We start from the raw sequence: 15788 nt of genomic DNA, 5'->3' as shown, positions 1-15788 counted from the left end.
GTTTGGATCTGTACTAATTTTGAAATGTTTTGGCTACTGTTTCTTCGAATATTTCTTCTGTCTTGTTCTTCCCTTTCTTTCTGGTATTACGCTTATGTATATGCTATATTGTTTCATATCATCTCAGGCTCTTGAATGCTTTGTCTATTTTGTTTATTTTCTCTTTTTGTTTAAGTTTTCTAAATTTCTAATGCCCTATTTTTTAAGTTCACTGATTTTTTTTTTTCTTCTACTTTAAGTCTGCTCATGAGCTGTCAAAGGCATTCTTTCTTGTCTTCTGTATTTTTCAAGGGAGACGAGTGTGATGGATTTGGGCAGATTTCTCTTTCCAGGCCAGGACCACAAGGGAGGGGGCCTGTTTTTCTAGATTTTCTCTGATCTTCCCTGTGAGAATCTGGTGAGGGTTTTGGAGGAAAAACTTTGCAAAAGAGCATGAGTCCCTCATGACTGAGATCCCTATACACATTTATGCTAGTCTATACTGTTCCTATAGCAATTAATGAAAATTTTTAGTTGAATGTTCCTACTAGCTCATGAAACTTAGGTTCCCAGTAAGCAAAAACTTAGGTTCTGTAATTTCCTACAGATATCTTTGTCTCTCCAGACTTCAGGATGGTCATGTGTCCTGTGATGTCTATTCTTTGATAGATTCATGAAAATCATTAATTTGTTGTCTGACCAACTATTTTCTTTTAAGGATAGAAGCTTTTTTTTCCCCCAGCCCACTTTATGTCTGACTGAATTCAAATTGGAAGTCTACTTTGTTGTTTTAAAAACAATTTTTGAAAGATTTTATAACAATTTACTAGTCCTCTCTTTATCAAGTACACAAGAAATGAATTCCTTCTTAAAGGATAATGGTTAAGGAGTACATTAGGGAAATACCATTAATTAAGGTTTGGATCTGTATATTAAGAGCTGTGAACCTGTAGTCCCAGCTACTTGGGAGTCTGAGGTAAGAGGATCTCTTGAGCCCAAGAGTTTGAGGTTGCTGAGAGCTATGACATCATGGTAGAGCAAGATTCTGTCTCAAAGAAAAAAGAAGGAAAGAAAAAATAACTATTATAAATGAAGTGAAAGTGTGGGGAGTACTTAATGTCATTCACATTGAGGTACTAATATAGGAGTAATTGTATATTGTTTTTGTATTTTAATAGGTAAATGGATTTCGAAGCTATGTAGATCTCTATGTGAAGGACAAATTAGATGAAACTGGAGTGGCATTGAAAGTTATTCATGAACTTGCAAATGAAAGATGGGATGTTTGTCTCACACTGAGTGAAAAAGGTTTCCAGCAAATAAGCTTTGTAAATAGTATTGCAACTACAAAAGTAAGTATGGAAATTCCTTGTTCTAAGTTACTGGTAGAGCAGTGCTTCATTAAAAATTATAAAATTTAGCTGGGCATTGTGGCGGCACCTATAGTCCCAGCTGCTTGGGAGGCTGAGGCAAGAGAGTCATCTAAGCCTAAGAGTTTGAGGTTGCTATGAGCTGTGACACCATGGCACTCTACCAAAGGTGACATAGTGAGACTCTGTCTTAAGAGCAAACAAACAAAAAACCCCTACAAAATTAATAACAAAAATAACCAAAATAACACCTCCAACTCTGGTTTTGTTAAATCAAAATTGACTTATGAAAATGAAAGCTTATTTTCTTTTTTTTTTTTTTTTTTTTTGAGACAGAGCCTCAAGCTGTCCCCCTGGGTAGAGTGCTGTGGCATTACAGCTCACAGCAACCTCCAACTCCTGGGCTCAAGCGAGTCTCTTGCCTCCGCCTCCCAAGTAGCTGGGACCACAGGCGCCCGCCACAACGCCTGGCTATTTTTTGGTTGCAGCCGTCATTGTTGTTTGGCGGGTCCAGGCTGGGGATTCGAACCCGCCACCTTAGGTGTACGTGGCTGGCGCCTTAGCTGGTTGAGCTATAGGCGCCGAGCCGAAAGCTTATTTTCTATGAAACAACTGTATTATAATTTACTTAAATAGCCATCAAGAAACAAGCTCGTGTGATTAGTTTTTATAGTTGAACATATTTATATGACATTTAGAATGATAACAAATTGCTTATTCTGTGTCTTGAGTTTTGATATAGAACACAATAAGAGGAGATGAATCAGTTTTGGAGTCAGGTTGTGGAATATATTATCTGCCATTCTAAGGAGTTTGAACATTTTTTTGGTAGGCTTTTGGTTTTCAAAATCAAATGAAATTCTCATCATCTGAAAGCATTCATTTTTTGACCATAATAAAGTGTTGGACAACATAATCATGCCGTATTGTTCAAGTTTTACCTTCTTTTGATGTTTTGGTTCAGTATTTTGAATAATCTAGCATCACCATCACACTCTCTAGTTGATAGAAATTGAGTCAGTTATGATTGCATTTTCTTATGCATTTTCTTATGCATTTTCTAATGAAAACCTAATAAGCAATGACTTAAATATATAAATTGTATTTTTAATTTTTTTAATTTTTATTTTTTTCCTCTCACAACTAGGGACTGGCTGTGTGGGTAGGCTTAGGCTGGTACTGTAGCTCCACAGTGCTCTTCCTGGGTTTCTTTTCTGCCATCCTTAGCATGTGGCTTTCATTCTCAGGCCCTCAAGATGGCCTATTGTACCCCACGCTCATTTCCAAGTTCTAGGGCAGTGTTTTTCAACCCTTTTTATCTCATGGCACACTTGAACTTCTAGTTAAAATTCTGTGGTACAAGAAGTAAATTACGTTGATCAAAAAAAAAAAAAAGAATAAAAAAAGAATATACTGACTGTGCTTTGAGCTTCTTTAGAAAACAATTTAATTAATGATCTTTAAAAATTTTCACAGTGCACCTAAGATCTTCTCATGGCACACAAGTGTGCACTGTGGCACACATGTTGAAAATCTCTTTACTGGGGAGTGAGAATAGGTTTGGCAGATGCATATGCCGGCTAAATAATCTCCCTTTTTGTCGGGACTACAGTAGTTTTCCTAGAAGCTTTTCCCAGTAGATCTCTGCTAATATTTTGTTGCCTAGAAATGGAATGGCTATTCCCAACTACAAGGTAGTGTAGGTTTACAAATCTTTTTATATGGACATGTTACTATTTAAAAATAATTTGTATTTGTTAATGAATTAACAAGGGATAGTGGAGAATGGGATGGACAACTGAGTGGTTGCTGCAGGCTCTAGGATCAAATCTTGTGAGTGTCATCTTTTATTGTTTTTCCTTTATAATCGAGTTGGCTATATGGAATTATATGGAGGTGTATGGCATAATAAGAAATACTTATTTGGTCTTCGTGACTGATTCCTGACACAGAATTCCCTGAAACACTTTGATTTCCAAATAGGAGTGTCTTTTTGTTCTAATATTGATTTTTGTCCTTGGCTCCTGACACAAAACTTCTAAGTTTCTTGAGTAACAGTGGAGCATCTTTTGTTCTAATATGACGACTCTTGATGGTCCCTTAGATAGCCTTGATTAGAAACCCAGAATTTTCAGTTTGCCCCCATCCTAACCTTTGTAGAGGGTTGGGGGGCTGGAGACTGAGTTAATACTCAGTCTTGGCTATGTGATGAAAGCTCCATAAAGACCTCTAAACAATGGAGCTCAGAGAACTTCCAGATTGGTGAATACGTTGAAGTGCTGAGAGGGTGGCATATCTGGGAAGGGCATGAAAGCCCTGTGTATCTCTCCCCTCGCTTGCCCTATGAGTATTGAGTTGTATCCTTTATAATCAACTTGTAAATGGAATTAAAGTTCTATGATCCACTTTAGCAAATTATTACTGAAAAGTGGGTTTTGGGAACCCCTAATTTATAGGTATTTGGCTAAAAGTATGGGAGGCCAAGGATTTGTGATTCACATCTAAAGTCTTGTGGAATTGAGCCCTTAAAGTTGCTTACCAATGGAAGGCTGTCAGGGAGGGTTTGTTTTTCCATGTCCCTGACCCTCTCTACCATTCTTGTGACTGTTAACCTGTAGAGTCTATGCTAAGTCCAGGTAGTTAGTATCAAATTAAATTACATTATTGAACATCCATTTGATATCTGGAATGGTTATTGGTATGGAAAACATTTCGGAATTAATGTCAGAGAGAGATGAAGAAAAAAACCACAGAAGGTGATTTATCAGCTCTGTGCCCAAAAAGTTTTTTTTTTTTAAATCTTGACCCATTCTGAGACTCATATTACCCATTTAGAAAATAGGGTTTGTAAGACTGATGTCAAGTACTTTGTCATGCTAACAATAGAAGATTTTGGGATTCTATGCTCTTTTTTCTTTTTAGGGTGGACGGCATGTGGATTATGTAGTAGACCAAGTTGTCGGTAAATTGATTGAAGTAGTTAAGAAAAAGAACAAAGCTGGTGTATCAGTAAAACCATTTCAAGTAAGTGATGTTTTATATATTACATTGAATTACTAAGTATCAGTTCTGATGTTGACTTCTTTTTGTTATGTTTTCAACAGGTAAAAAACCATATATGGGTTTTTATTAATTGCCTTATTGAAAATCCAACATTTGATTCTCAGACCAAGGAAAACATGACTCTGCAGCCCAAAAGTTTTGGGTCTAAATGTCAACTGTCAGAAAAATTTTTTAAAGCAGTGAGTAAAACTTGTATTATTTTTCGGTGTTATTGCATGTATCAAGTAGTTTTCTTGATAAATTTATTAATTTTTAATTAGTTTCTCTTTCATCATATTAACTGGAAATAGGCATGCTTACACTGTAAACTAACATGCTTTTTAATTCTGATAACTTCAAAAAATAGGCTTTATTGTTTTGTTTGACAAGCATTTAGGGTAGGGAATTAAGTAACTAATCGTATTTTAGGCTTTACATTCAGTATTGTTAAAACTCAGATTTCCCTCTAATAAATGTCTGGTCCTTACAAGACTTATATTCTTTTCTACTCTCATTTTCACATCATCTGCTGATTTTTGCCATTACATGTTTTATTTTTTTTTTATTGTGGTAGTATATACATAAGCTAAAATATGCTATAGTCTACATATTTTAAAATCGCATTTTACTTTGCACATAATTTTTCAGGCTACATTAACTTTTCTAAAATAAGGTGAGAATACAAATAAAAAATCTTAGATTTGTAACAGCCTGTGGCTGCTACATAGTAGCTTCTTGTAATCTATACAGAGGTCAAGATTTGTTTCAGTTCCCTTCTTTATTAGTACTGTCAGTAAATACTATTAAGTACTGTAATGTGCCTTTAAACACATCTGGCAGTGATCAATCAGAACCCCTCCCCTTTGGAAGTTTAGTTAGGTGGGGAAATAATGTGTAATCGCCATAGAGATAACGTATTTGTCAAATTCCAATATTGGAGTTTCTTTTTTTTTTTGAGACAGCGTCTAACTATGTCGCCCTCGGTAGAGTGCTGTGGCGTCACAGCTCACAGCAAACCTCAAACTCTTGGGCTTAAGTGATTCTCTTGCCTCAGCCTCCCAAGTAGCTGGGACAGGCACCACAGTACCCAGCTATTTTTTGTTACAGTTGTCATTGTTGTTCAGCTGACCCAGGCCAGGCTTGAACCTGCCAGGCTTGGTGCATGTGGCTGGTGCTGTAACCACTGTACTGTGGATGCTGAGCCCCCCAGTATTGGAGTTTCACAGGTAGGTTATCAGAAACAAAAACAAAAGTTGATTTTATGTTGCAGTGTAAGGTCTGTAGAAATAGAACTTTTGGATCTGATCATAATAAATTCTGATCAAAAATTACTCTATATTAATGCTTTCTCAAATTTCTGTCATCATGGCAGTTGTTTTCATGGTGAAGTGATTTGGTTTTAGATTTTATACTTTTTCATTTTAGGTGGAGTAAATTTATATTTGGCAACACAACTCACCAATTTATCTCTTGTTAACAACTGTTGTATATACTTAAAATCAAATCACCCAGGATGATAAAAAGATAACTTTTAGGACTTAGAATTGGATATGCTTAACTTCTTTTTTTTTTTCTTGGGTTAATACCTTGTCACATGTTGACTCACTGCAGAGTATAAACACTATGTTGAAATCCTCATTACCAAGCTATTTAAAGAAGTCATATTCATAAGTTCCCAAATTTATCCTATTGTTCCCTTCATATTATTTTTTATTTGTCATAGTAAATTCAGGACTCATGTCTTGTATTGAAGAATATCAGATATGTCTATGTCTAGAATTTTCCAGCTGGTAAATTCATAGTTAGATTAGCTTTTATTGTTGATTTTAACAATTAATTTGTAACAAGAACAATACATATTCCTCATGGAGTTTGTATGATAGAATTTTTTCCATATGTAGTAAATTCATCCTTTTTAATGTATATTTATATGTATCTTAGTACAGTAGGTCATTGTGTATAGCTGCCTTAGTTTCATTCTAGTTGAATAAAATTGACTAGCATGTACCCTCGTGATTATCATCATAATTTTTTGTCCTAAAATACCTTAAAATTGCACAGACTCCAGGTATTACATTAAGCCCTATAAATTTTAATTAAATTATTTGATTTTTAGGCCTCTAATTGTGGAATTGTGGAAAGTATCCTGAACTGGGTGAAATTTAAGGCTCAGACTCAGCTGAACAAGAAGTGTTCATCAGTAAAATACAGTAAAATCAAAGGTATTCCCAAACTGGATGATGCTAATGATGCTGGTAAGATTCAGATAATTTTGAAAAAGATTTTAAATTTAACTTATCTAATTTTAAACATTTTTTATTTTCTATATAAAGTTAGAATATAATTTTTTGTGCAGAATACAATTTTATTTCATGGCAATCATCAAATGTACCATATATTAATAATTTTTAGGGGAAAGGAATTCAAAATATACTTAATATTTAAACTATACTGAGCATAATGTAAAATGATTCTTTCACTGTCAGCATGTGATTATTAATTTTCTAATTTTCTCTCAGTAAATTATGAGGAATTTTGAATATATGTAATTTTTAATTTCTCTCAGGTGGCAAACATTCCCTTGAGTGTACACTGATATTAACAGAGGGAGACTCTGCCAAATCACTGGCTGTATCTGGATTAGGTGTGATTGGCCGAGACAGATACGGAGTTTTTCCACTCAGGGGTAAAATTCTTAATGTACGGGAAGCTTCTCATAAACAGGTATATGTGTATATATACTCACACCTATAAGTGATATTTTAATACTTTGCTACTAAAATGTTAAAATGTAATGTCTGACTCACTTTTTGTATATTTGAACATTTAAAAATATTTTCAATGCTTTTCCTTTTTGTATAGATCATGGAAAATGCAGAAATAAATAATATTATTAAAATAGTTGGTCTGCAATACAAGAAAAGTTATGATGATGCAGAATCTTTGAAAACCTTGCGCTATGGAAAGATTATGATTATGACTGATCAGGTTGGTTTGAAAGTTATCACATGTTTAAAATTCATATCTTCTTCAGATTATTTTAATATTTGTTTAATGATAGACTTTCTCCAAGACAAGTAAGTGGAAGAGATTATACATCAAGGAGAAAAATACACTGTTCAATGGAAGTGTTTATGTGAAGCACATTTTACGTTATCTAATTTTTGGGATAACAATCTTATTATTTAAAAGTATTTTAAAGTGTAGCAAATGCTAGAAGAGTAGAATACACAATAGTAGTGTGGGATGAAGCCTACGTATAAGTAGGAATGAAATGATGGAATTAACAAATAAGAGTAATTTATGAGATAATTGTTAATTTTGCATATGACCACATGATTTGTGATGTGTGAAAACTAGGAAGATTTGGATAGTAAAATCACGTAATCAAGAAACAATTAGAAAATTGAAAAGGAAGAATTTTACATACATCCACCTATTTTGTCTCACTTGTATGCTAAGTAAAATTATTTGCAGAGAAAATCTGCAACTGAAAAAAGTTACTGCAAAGATTTAAGCAGAAATTTTGCAATCTTTATGTCAAGAGAATACTTGTGAATACCTGTATGGGTTTCCCCTTCCATTGCCTATGAATGGCATTAGAACTTTATTTTATGTATTGTCCATCCTTGAGCCCTTCTTTTAGTGAATGTTGGAATGTTGGAAACTATAAAAGAGATAGAATGGTAATATATTTTGTAATGGCAGGAAGAGTTGCTATTGATGTGCTTTATTTTCATTTTTACAAAACAATACTATTACCATCTAAATAAAATCTATTATAAAATGCAGTTCTAAAATTTGGATGAAATTTTGCCTCTTTGCTACATTCATTTTAAAATTTGGTAATGTAAGTGTTTGTTTTATAAAATTATTATAGGATTTTTAACTTTACTAATATTTGTTTAGGATCAAGATGGATCTCACATAAAAGGCCTGCTTATTAATTTCATCCATCACAATTGGCCATCACTTTTGAAGCATGGTTTTCTTGAAGAGTTCATTACGCCTATTGTAAAGGTACTATTTGTATTAATATATTTTTATACTTTTGTCTTAAAGGGTAGCAGAAAAACTAATTTCTTTTTTTTTTTCTTTTATTAATTTAAGGCGAGCAAAAATAAACAGGAACTTTCCTTCTATAGTATTCCTGAATTTGATGAGTGGAAAAAACATATAGAAAACCAGAAAGCCTGGAAAATAAAATACTACAAAGGTTTGTATTTTAAAATACTTAAATTTTCTGAAGTTACTACTGATATAAATTTATTGTTAAGAGAGCAAGCTAAAAATTATTTTAAAAGTATCTCTTTTAGACTTTGAAATAGCTATTGCTGATTTTTAAAAAATTGCTATAGAATCTTTTGTGAAAGTTGAGTATTATAATGGATTCTGTTGAATGGAATCACCATTTCAGTGGCCCATCTTGATTTATCTACACTTCTCTTTCACCACCCCAATAGGCCTAAATGCTTCCAGATGTTATACATGCAGTATTTCATCAATAACTAATATGTATCTCTAAAAGAATTTTTAAAAATTATCCATAATATCATTATTATGACATTTTTTGAGAATTTCAGATTAATACAAGGGCACCAATGGTTAGGTTACATTGTTTGCATTTGTTAGGTAAAGTGCAAGGTGTAGTTGAGCCCTTCATCTTATGTTATGCCTGTTACATGACAGCTTACCCAACTCTTCTCCCCACGCCCCCTTCATCTTACCTTCTCCTCCCCTTACTTGAATTTAATTGAGTTTTTCTCTTGTGTTGGGGTGTAGTTTGTCTACTGATTTCATATTAGTAATGAGTATATTGGCACTTGCTTTTCCATTCTTTTGATACTTAGGAGGTAAATTTACCAGGTAAATAACAAAAATTGTAGAATCTCCCTTTTTTATGGCTGAATAGTAGTCCATGGTATACATATGCCATAGTTTATTTATCCATCTGTGAATTGATGGGCATCTGGGTTGTTTCCATGTCTTGGTAATTGTAAATTAAGCTGCAATAAACATTCTAGTGCAAATGTCCTTATGGTAAAATGATTTTTTTTTCTTCTGGGCAGATACCTAGTAATGGGATTGCAGGATCAAATGGAAGGTCTATTTTCAGTTCTTTGAGGATTCTCCCTACTTCTTTTGAAAAAGTCTGTATTAGTTTGCAGTCCCCCAACAATGTAAAAGTGTTCCCTTCTCTCCACACCCACACCAGCACTGGGGTTAGGTGACATCTCAGGGCGGTTTTGATTTGCTTGGGGACAATGAGCATTTTTTTTCATATGTTGGCCATTCATCTGTTTTTTTTGAGAGAAGGTTCTGTTCATGTCTCTTGCCCAATGATAAATGGCATTATTTACTTTTTTCTTGTTTGAGTTCTCTGTAGATTCTGGTTTTAGCCCTTTGTCAGATTTATAACATGCAAATATCTTCTCCCATTCTGAAGATTGTCTGTTCACTTTAATTGTTGTGTTCTTTAGCTATGCGGAAACTGTTCAGTTTAAGTCTCATTTGTTTATTTTTGGTGTTGTTGAGATTGCCAGTGGGTCTTCTTCATAAAATCTTTCACCAGACTGATATCATCAAGAATTTTCTCACATTTTCTTCTAGAGTTCTGTTGATTTGTGCCTTTGATTAAATTTTTTATCCATTGTGAGTTAATTTTTGTTAAGTGGTGAGAAGTACAAGTCCTGTTTCAGTCTTTTACATGTGGCTAACCAGTTTTCCCAGGACCATTTATTAAATAAGGATTCTTTCTTTCCAGTGTATGCTTTTGTGTGGTTTACTAAAGATCAGATGACAATATGAGGCTGGTTTTATGTCTAGATTTTCTATTCTATACCATAGATCTATGTTTCTAGTTTTGTGCTAATACCATGCTGTTTTGATCACTGTAGACTTGTAGTATAATCTGAAATCTGGTAAAGTGATGTCTCCAGATTTGTTTTTATTTCTAAGAATCATGTGGTTCATTTGTTTTTTTTTTCTGGTTCCATATGAAATGAACTAGTTTTTCAAATTCTTCATTGGTGTTTTACTAGGGATTGCTTTAAATGTGTAGATTGCTTTGAGTAGTATAGACATTTTAACAAATGTTGATTCTTCCCAGCCACAGGCAATATCATACCATTTTTAATATACTTAAATACTTTGCCAGTGTTATATATTAAATGTTTATGCTCTATGTATTTTTATAGATTTTTTTTCTTTATTTTTCAGTCAGGATTCAAACAAGATCTATCCATTGCATTTGGTTGATAAGGCTTTTAAATCTCTTAATGTATCATTTCTCTGTTCATACTTTTTCCTTGCAATTTATTTGTTTGAAAGTTGTGATTTTTGTTCTGTATAATTTCCCACATTCTGGATTTTACTAATTGTATCCTGCAGTTTCATTTAAAGTACAGCACTTTCCTCTTCCTCTTATTTTCTGTTAACTTGTAATTAAATTGGAGATGTTATCAGATTTGTTATTAGATTTATTTAGCAGAATTATTTAATAGGTTGCTTTGTGTACTTATGTCAGGAGGCTCATAATATCTAATTAGTCATTTTTTTTTGTCTATTAGGGTTGATCAGTTGATATGGGTGTTACCAGGTTGATCCATCATTTACTATAACTTGATCTATCATATTATTATAACTTCCCCACTAGCTTTTCAATTGATAGTTTTAAACAGCCATTGACATTCATGACTCACTGTTCGTTTTAAAATTCTGCAGGTTTGGGTACCAGTACAGCTAAGGAAGCAAGGGAATATTTTGCTGATATGGAAAGGCATCGCATCTTGTTTAGATATGCTGGTCCTGAAGATGATGCTGCCATTACCTTGGTAATTAAGCTATTTTAAAAAAGCTATTGTTAGCTGTCTGCCTACCTGCCATACTTTTCCTCTTACTCTTGATTTTCTATAGTAAGACTCTTGAAGTTCTAATACCCAGACTAGTTAATTTTAATTTTCCTCCCAGATTATACCATGCTTTTCTACTTCTTTAGTTGAAATACCTTAGTTCAAATGTATTTTTGATAAAAATATTGAGGAAAAAAATGTTAATTTCTCAGAAATTAATAGTTATGTCATTGTATGTTTTAATTTTCTAATAGAATTAATTTATTTTTAATATGTGAAATCATTATCTGGAATCTTTCAGGCATTCAGTAAGAAGAAGATTGATGACAGAAAAGAATGGTTAACAAATTTCATGGAAGATAGGAGACAGCGTAGGTTACATGGCCTACCAGAGGTTAGTCATAAAGAGTGGTGGGGGGAAGGAGGAGTGAGAGACTAAAATTCATGCAGTAATAATGATACTAATAATTTTAACAATAATGTTATTATATAAACTTCTCTCTTAGCAATTTTTATATGGTACAGCAACAAAACATTTGACTTACAATGATTTCATCAATAAGGAATTGATTCTGTTCTCAAACTCAGACAATGAAAGATCTATACCATCTCTTGTTGATGGTGAGTAACGTTTATTTAAATATCTTTTTCATTTTTGTATGTTATTGCATATAATTTGATTTCATGTACTTTAAACTATCCTTATGACATATTTTAAAATTCCTACTTGAAATCATGTAAAACATGAAGAACAGATTCAGAGGAATTTAAAGTCTTTTTGATATTGCTTTTGAGATATGTTTTGGTAGGGCTCAAATCCTTAATATTCCTTAGTTTGAAACTTTTAAACACTTTTTTCAGGAAAATTAACATTAAGGCTAATCTTTAAAGCTGTTGCTCATATCAACTGTAGAATTTCTAATATAAAAAGTAAAATGGGGCCAGGCATGGTGGTTAATGCCTGTAATCCTAACACTCTGGGAAGCTAAGGCAGGTGGATTGCTTGAGCTCAAAGTTCAAGACCAGCCTGAGCAAGAGTGAGACTCTACCTCTAAAAATAGCTGGGCGTTGTGGTGGGTGCCTGTAGTTCCAGCTACTCAGGAGGGTGAGACAAGAGAATTGCTTGAGCCTAAGAGTTTTAGGTTGTTGTGAGTTGTGATGCCATGGCACTCTACCAAGGGCAACAAAATATGACTCTGTCTCAAAAAAAAAAAAAAAATAAAATGGGACTTTGATAATTTCTAAAACATTTATCAGAGATTGAATTTTAAAATACTTTCATACCTCATTACCCCAAATTAAATGCTTTAACTTACAAAAAAAGTAGAAACTGTTTTTAGTTATAGAAGATTCTGGTTTTCTGTTTCTCAACCTTCTAATGCCACAATGTATTTTCATTGTTAAAAAGGGGTTGCAGCCCACAGGCTGATCTAGAGCTTTATCCCTCTTATTTTTTAACTTTTAGCAAGTTTGTTGATCTTTTTTTTTTGTTCTTCCATTTTTCAGCTAGTAGCAGATAGTTCTACCCATCCATCAAGTTCTAGCCTTAAGTTGCATCCCTTCTATCAAGGCTTCTCTAACATTTCTGTCTAATTGGTCTCAGATGCCTAAACATCTATGCTAATTATTGGGTGGCTTTTATTTTTGCTTATTAGGTATCTATATTAATTTTGTTCCCTCATTTAGATTATAAAATTATCAAGGAAATGGCCTTTTTTTTTTTTTTGAGACAGAGTCTTACTATGTTGCCCTCAGTAGAGTGCTATGGCATCACAGCTCACAGCAACCTCAAACTCTTAGGTTTAAGCAGTTCTTTTGCCTCAACTTCCTAAGTAGCTGGGACTACAGGTGCCCGCCATAACACCGGCTGTTTTTTTGTTGCAGTTGTCATTGTTGTTTAGCTAGCCTGAGCCAGGTTCAAACCCACCAGTCTCAGTGTATGTAGCTGGCACCATAACCACTGTGCTATGGGCACTGAGCTGAAATGGCCAAATTTTATTATCTTCTAATTTCTACCATCCTCTGAGCCCATAATGATGAGAATGATAGCTAGCATGTACTAAAAGGGTTATTTCTATGCTCATTGGCCTAGAGTGAGAATGATAAGGAAGCAGAATGATTTCCTTACATTGTTTCATATAAACTTATGATAACTGTATTAGGTAGGTAATTATTTCAATTATGCTAATGAAGACCCTGAGACTTACTGGTTTAGTAATTAGTAATTAAATTGGGGCCAATTTAAGAAAAGAATCCAGACTGGTGAGGATTCTAAGCTTGCATTCTTAGCTACTACAATAAACCTCTTCCTTACTAAGGATTTTCCCTAATTTGGGATACTTAAAATATTTTTCCAGGTTCAATAGTGATATGTTACTTTTTCCAATGGAATCTGAAGGTAGTTAAGACTTTGTGGGTTTTGTGAAAGCAGTGTGAAAACATTCAAAATTGAAAAGTTACATTTGAAGTTATGATCACTTAATATATTCATATTAGGAAAACTTTTATACTGGAAGTCGTTTTTTTTTTTTTTTTGGTCTTATAAAGATTTAATTTTACATAGGTAGTTACTCAATGTGATTTTTTTTTTTGAACCCTTAAAAAAAAAGTGGCGATGTATACATTTGTTAACAATGCCATGAAAGCATTATCTTTCTCCTGAGGAAAAGTGAATTTCTTATCATAATATCTGACTGGCCCTGTAATTTAAATTAAAATAAAATTTTGGACAAACAGAAGATATTCTTCAGGCTCATTGTTAGTTTGCTGGTACTCTAGTTACAACTAGTAATTTGATTGTATAAATGTTTAGAAACTCCTATGAAAAGAATTTCGTGCCACTGGACAATTTTTTTAAGACTAGAAGGTTATCTTTCAATTGGTAGTTCACTTTTGGAAAGGTGGAAATGGCATAAAAATGTTTTTAGTATCTACTTATTTTGTTACAAAATCTCAAGTAACAGTTGTATTCAGTTATTCTTCAAAAGCAAACTCTGTTTTTGCCTTTTTCTCTTGAATATATAGAACATTATTGCCACTAAAAGAATTGTTACTACTCTATCTTGAAGTAATATTTGGTTGCTCTTTTTAATGATAGGCTTTAAACCTGGACAACGAAAAGTTTTATTTACCTGTTTCAAGAGGAATGATAAACGTGAAGTAAAAGTTGCCCAGTTGGCTGGATCTGTTGCTGAAATGTCTGCTTATCATCATGGAGAAGTAAGCATTAAGATTGGAATCAATCAAGAACTGTAATTATTGGCTTTAAAAATGATACTTACTGGCCAGGTGGGGAGGCTAACACTTGTAACCCTGCACTCTGGGAGGCTAAGGCTGTTGGATTGCTTGAGCTTGCAGGTTTGAGACCAGCCTAAGCAAAATTGAGACCCCCATTTCTACTAAAAAAATAGAAAAAGTGAGGCAAGAGGATTGCTTGAGCCCGAGTTGGAGGTTGCTATGAGCTATGATGCCACAGCACTCTACCCAGAGTGACAGCTTGAGACTCTGTCTCAGGAAGAAAAAATAAATAAATAAAAGATGTTTACATATAATGAAGTAGTTTTCCTTTTATGAGGACTTTGGAAATGTGAAAGAATTGAGAGTTTGGATAGTAATACAAATTGGGGAATAGTTAAAGAAAATTTAGAAAATTAATGTCATTTCTGTTTTATCCTATTGCAGCAAGCATTGATGATGACTATTGTGAATTTGGCTCAGAACTTTGTGGGCAGTAACAACATTAACTTGCTTCAGCCTATTGGTCAGTTTGGAACTCGACTTCATGGTGGCAAAGATGCTGCAAGCCCTCGTTATATTTTCACAATGTTAAGGTAAATATTTGTAGATACAATGGTATAAAGTTTGATTTGAAGTTTATTGGAACCAACTAAATGTTTAATAGAACTGTAACTTTGAAGAGATATGATTGGTTATTTTCTTTAAGGGGTGAATTTGTCAAATTATTTGATCACAAATACAATGAAGTGTGCTGATCTTAATTTTAAGGAGTTACTTATGAAATCATTACTGATGAATGTATAGATTTTTTTTCTTCACCCAGTTTTCCTCTTTAGTCTGAGGAAAGTCTTTATGTGCTTTATTTAGAGTAATAGGAAATTCTTTTTTATATTTTTTTAATTTTTTAAATTAAATGATAGCTGTGTACATTAATGCAAACATGGGGTACAGTGTATTGTTTTCATATACAATTTGAAATATTTTCATCAAACTGGTTAACATAGACTTTGTGTCATTTACTTAGTCATTGTGTTAAAACATTTATACTCTAGTTCTAGAAAAATTCACTTGTATCCTTGTTAGACAGACCATATAGGTGATCTTTCCAGTCACCTTCTCTCCACTCATCTGCCATTCTCCCCTCTCTTCTCCACCCCCTCCCCATATTCTTGGGCTAGAATTAGGTTGTAGCTTTCATTTGAGAACTATAAATTAGTTTCATAATACGGCTGTGTACATTGGATACTTTTTCTTCCATTCTTGTGGTACTTTGCTAAGAAGAACATTTTCCAGTTCCATCCATGTAAAC

The 15788-nt window shown here is 33.4% G+C and overlaps 1 protein-coding gene across 2 annotated transcripts in view; it reads left to right on the top strand.

Moving 5' to 3' along the window:
• Positions 1 to 15788, top strand: part of TOP2B (DNA topoisomerase II beta) — a 72031-nt gene that overhangs the window by 30162 nt on the left and 26081 nt on the right. For both annotated transcript variants that reach the window (XM_023513791.1, XM_023513787.1), the window contains exons 8-20: positions 1158 to 1331; positions 4272 to 4373; positions 4454 to 4591; positions 6508 to 6646; positions 6958 to 7115; positions 7254 to 7379; positions 8301 to 8411; positions 8502 to 8607; positions 11115 to 11224; positions 11544 to 11636; positions 11749 to 11863; positions 14340 to 14461; positions 14924 to 15072. In XM_023513791.1, the coding sequence (XP_023369559.1) occupies positions 1158 to 1331; positions 4272 to 4373; positions 4454 to 4591; positions 6508 to 6646; positions 6958 to 7115; positions 7254 to 7379; positions 8301 to 8411; positions 8502 to 8607; positions 11115 to 11224; positions 11544 to 11636; positions 11749 to 11863; positions 14340 to 14461; positions 14924 to 15072 (1643 nt within the window). The remainder of the gene's footprint in view (positions 1 to 1157; positions 1332 to 4271; positions 4374 to 4453; positions 4592 to 6507; positions 6647 to 6957; positions 7116 to 7253; positions 7380 to 8300; positions 8412 to 8501; positions 8608 to 11114; positions 11225 to 11543; positions 11637 to 11748; positions 11864 to 14339; positions 14462 to 14923; positions 15073 to 15788) is intronic.

The sequence above is a fragment of the Otolemur garnettii genome, unplaced genomic scaffold (genome assembly GCF_000181295.1).
Source record: "Otolemur garnettii isolate 467f Iridium unplaced genomic scaffold, OtoGar3 scaffold00002, whole genome shotgun sequence".
Classification (NCBI taxonomy): domain Eukaryota; kingdom Metazoa; phylum Chordata; class Mammalia; order Primates; family Galagidae; genus Otolemur; species Otolemur garnettii.
This window is presented reverse-complemented; position numbering and strand designations above follow the sequence as displayed.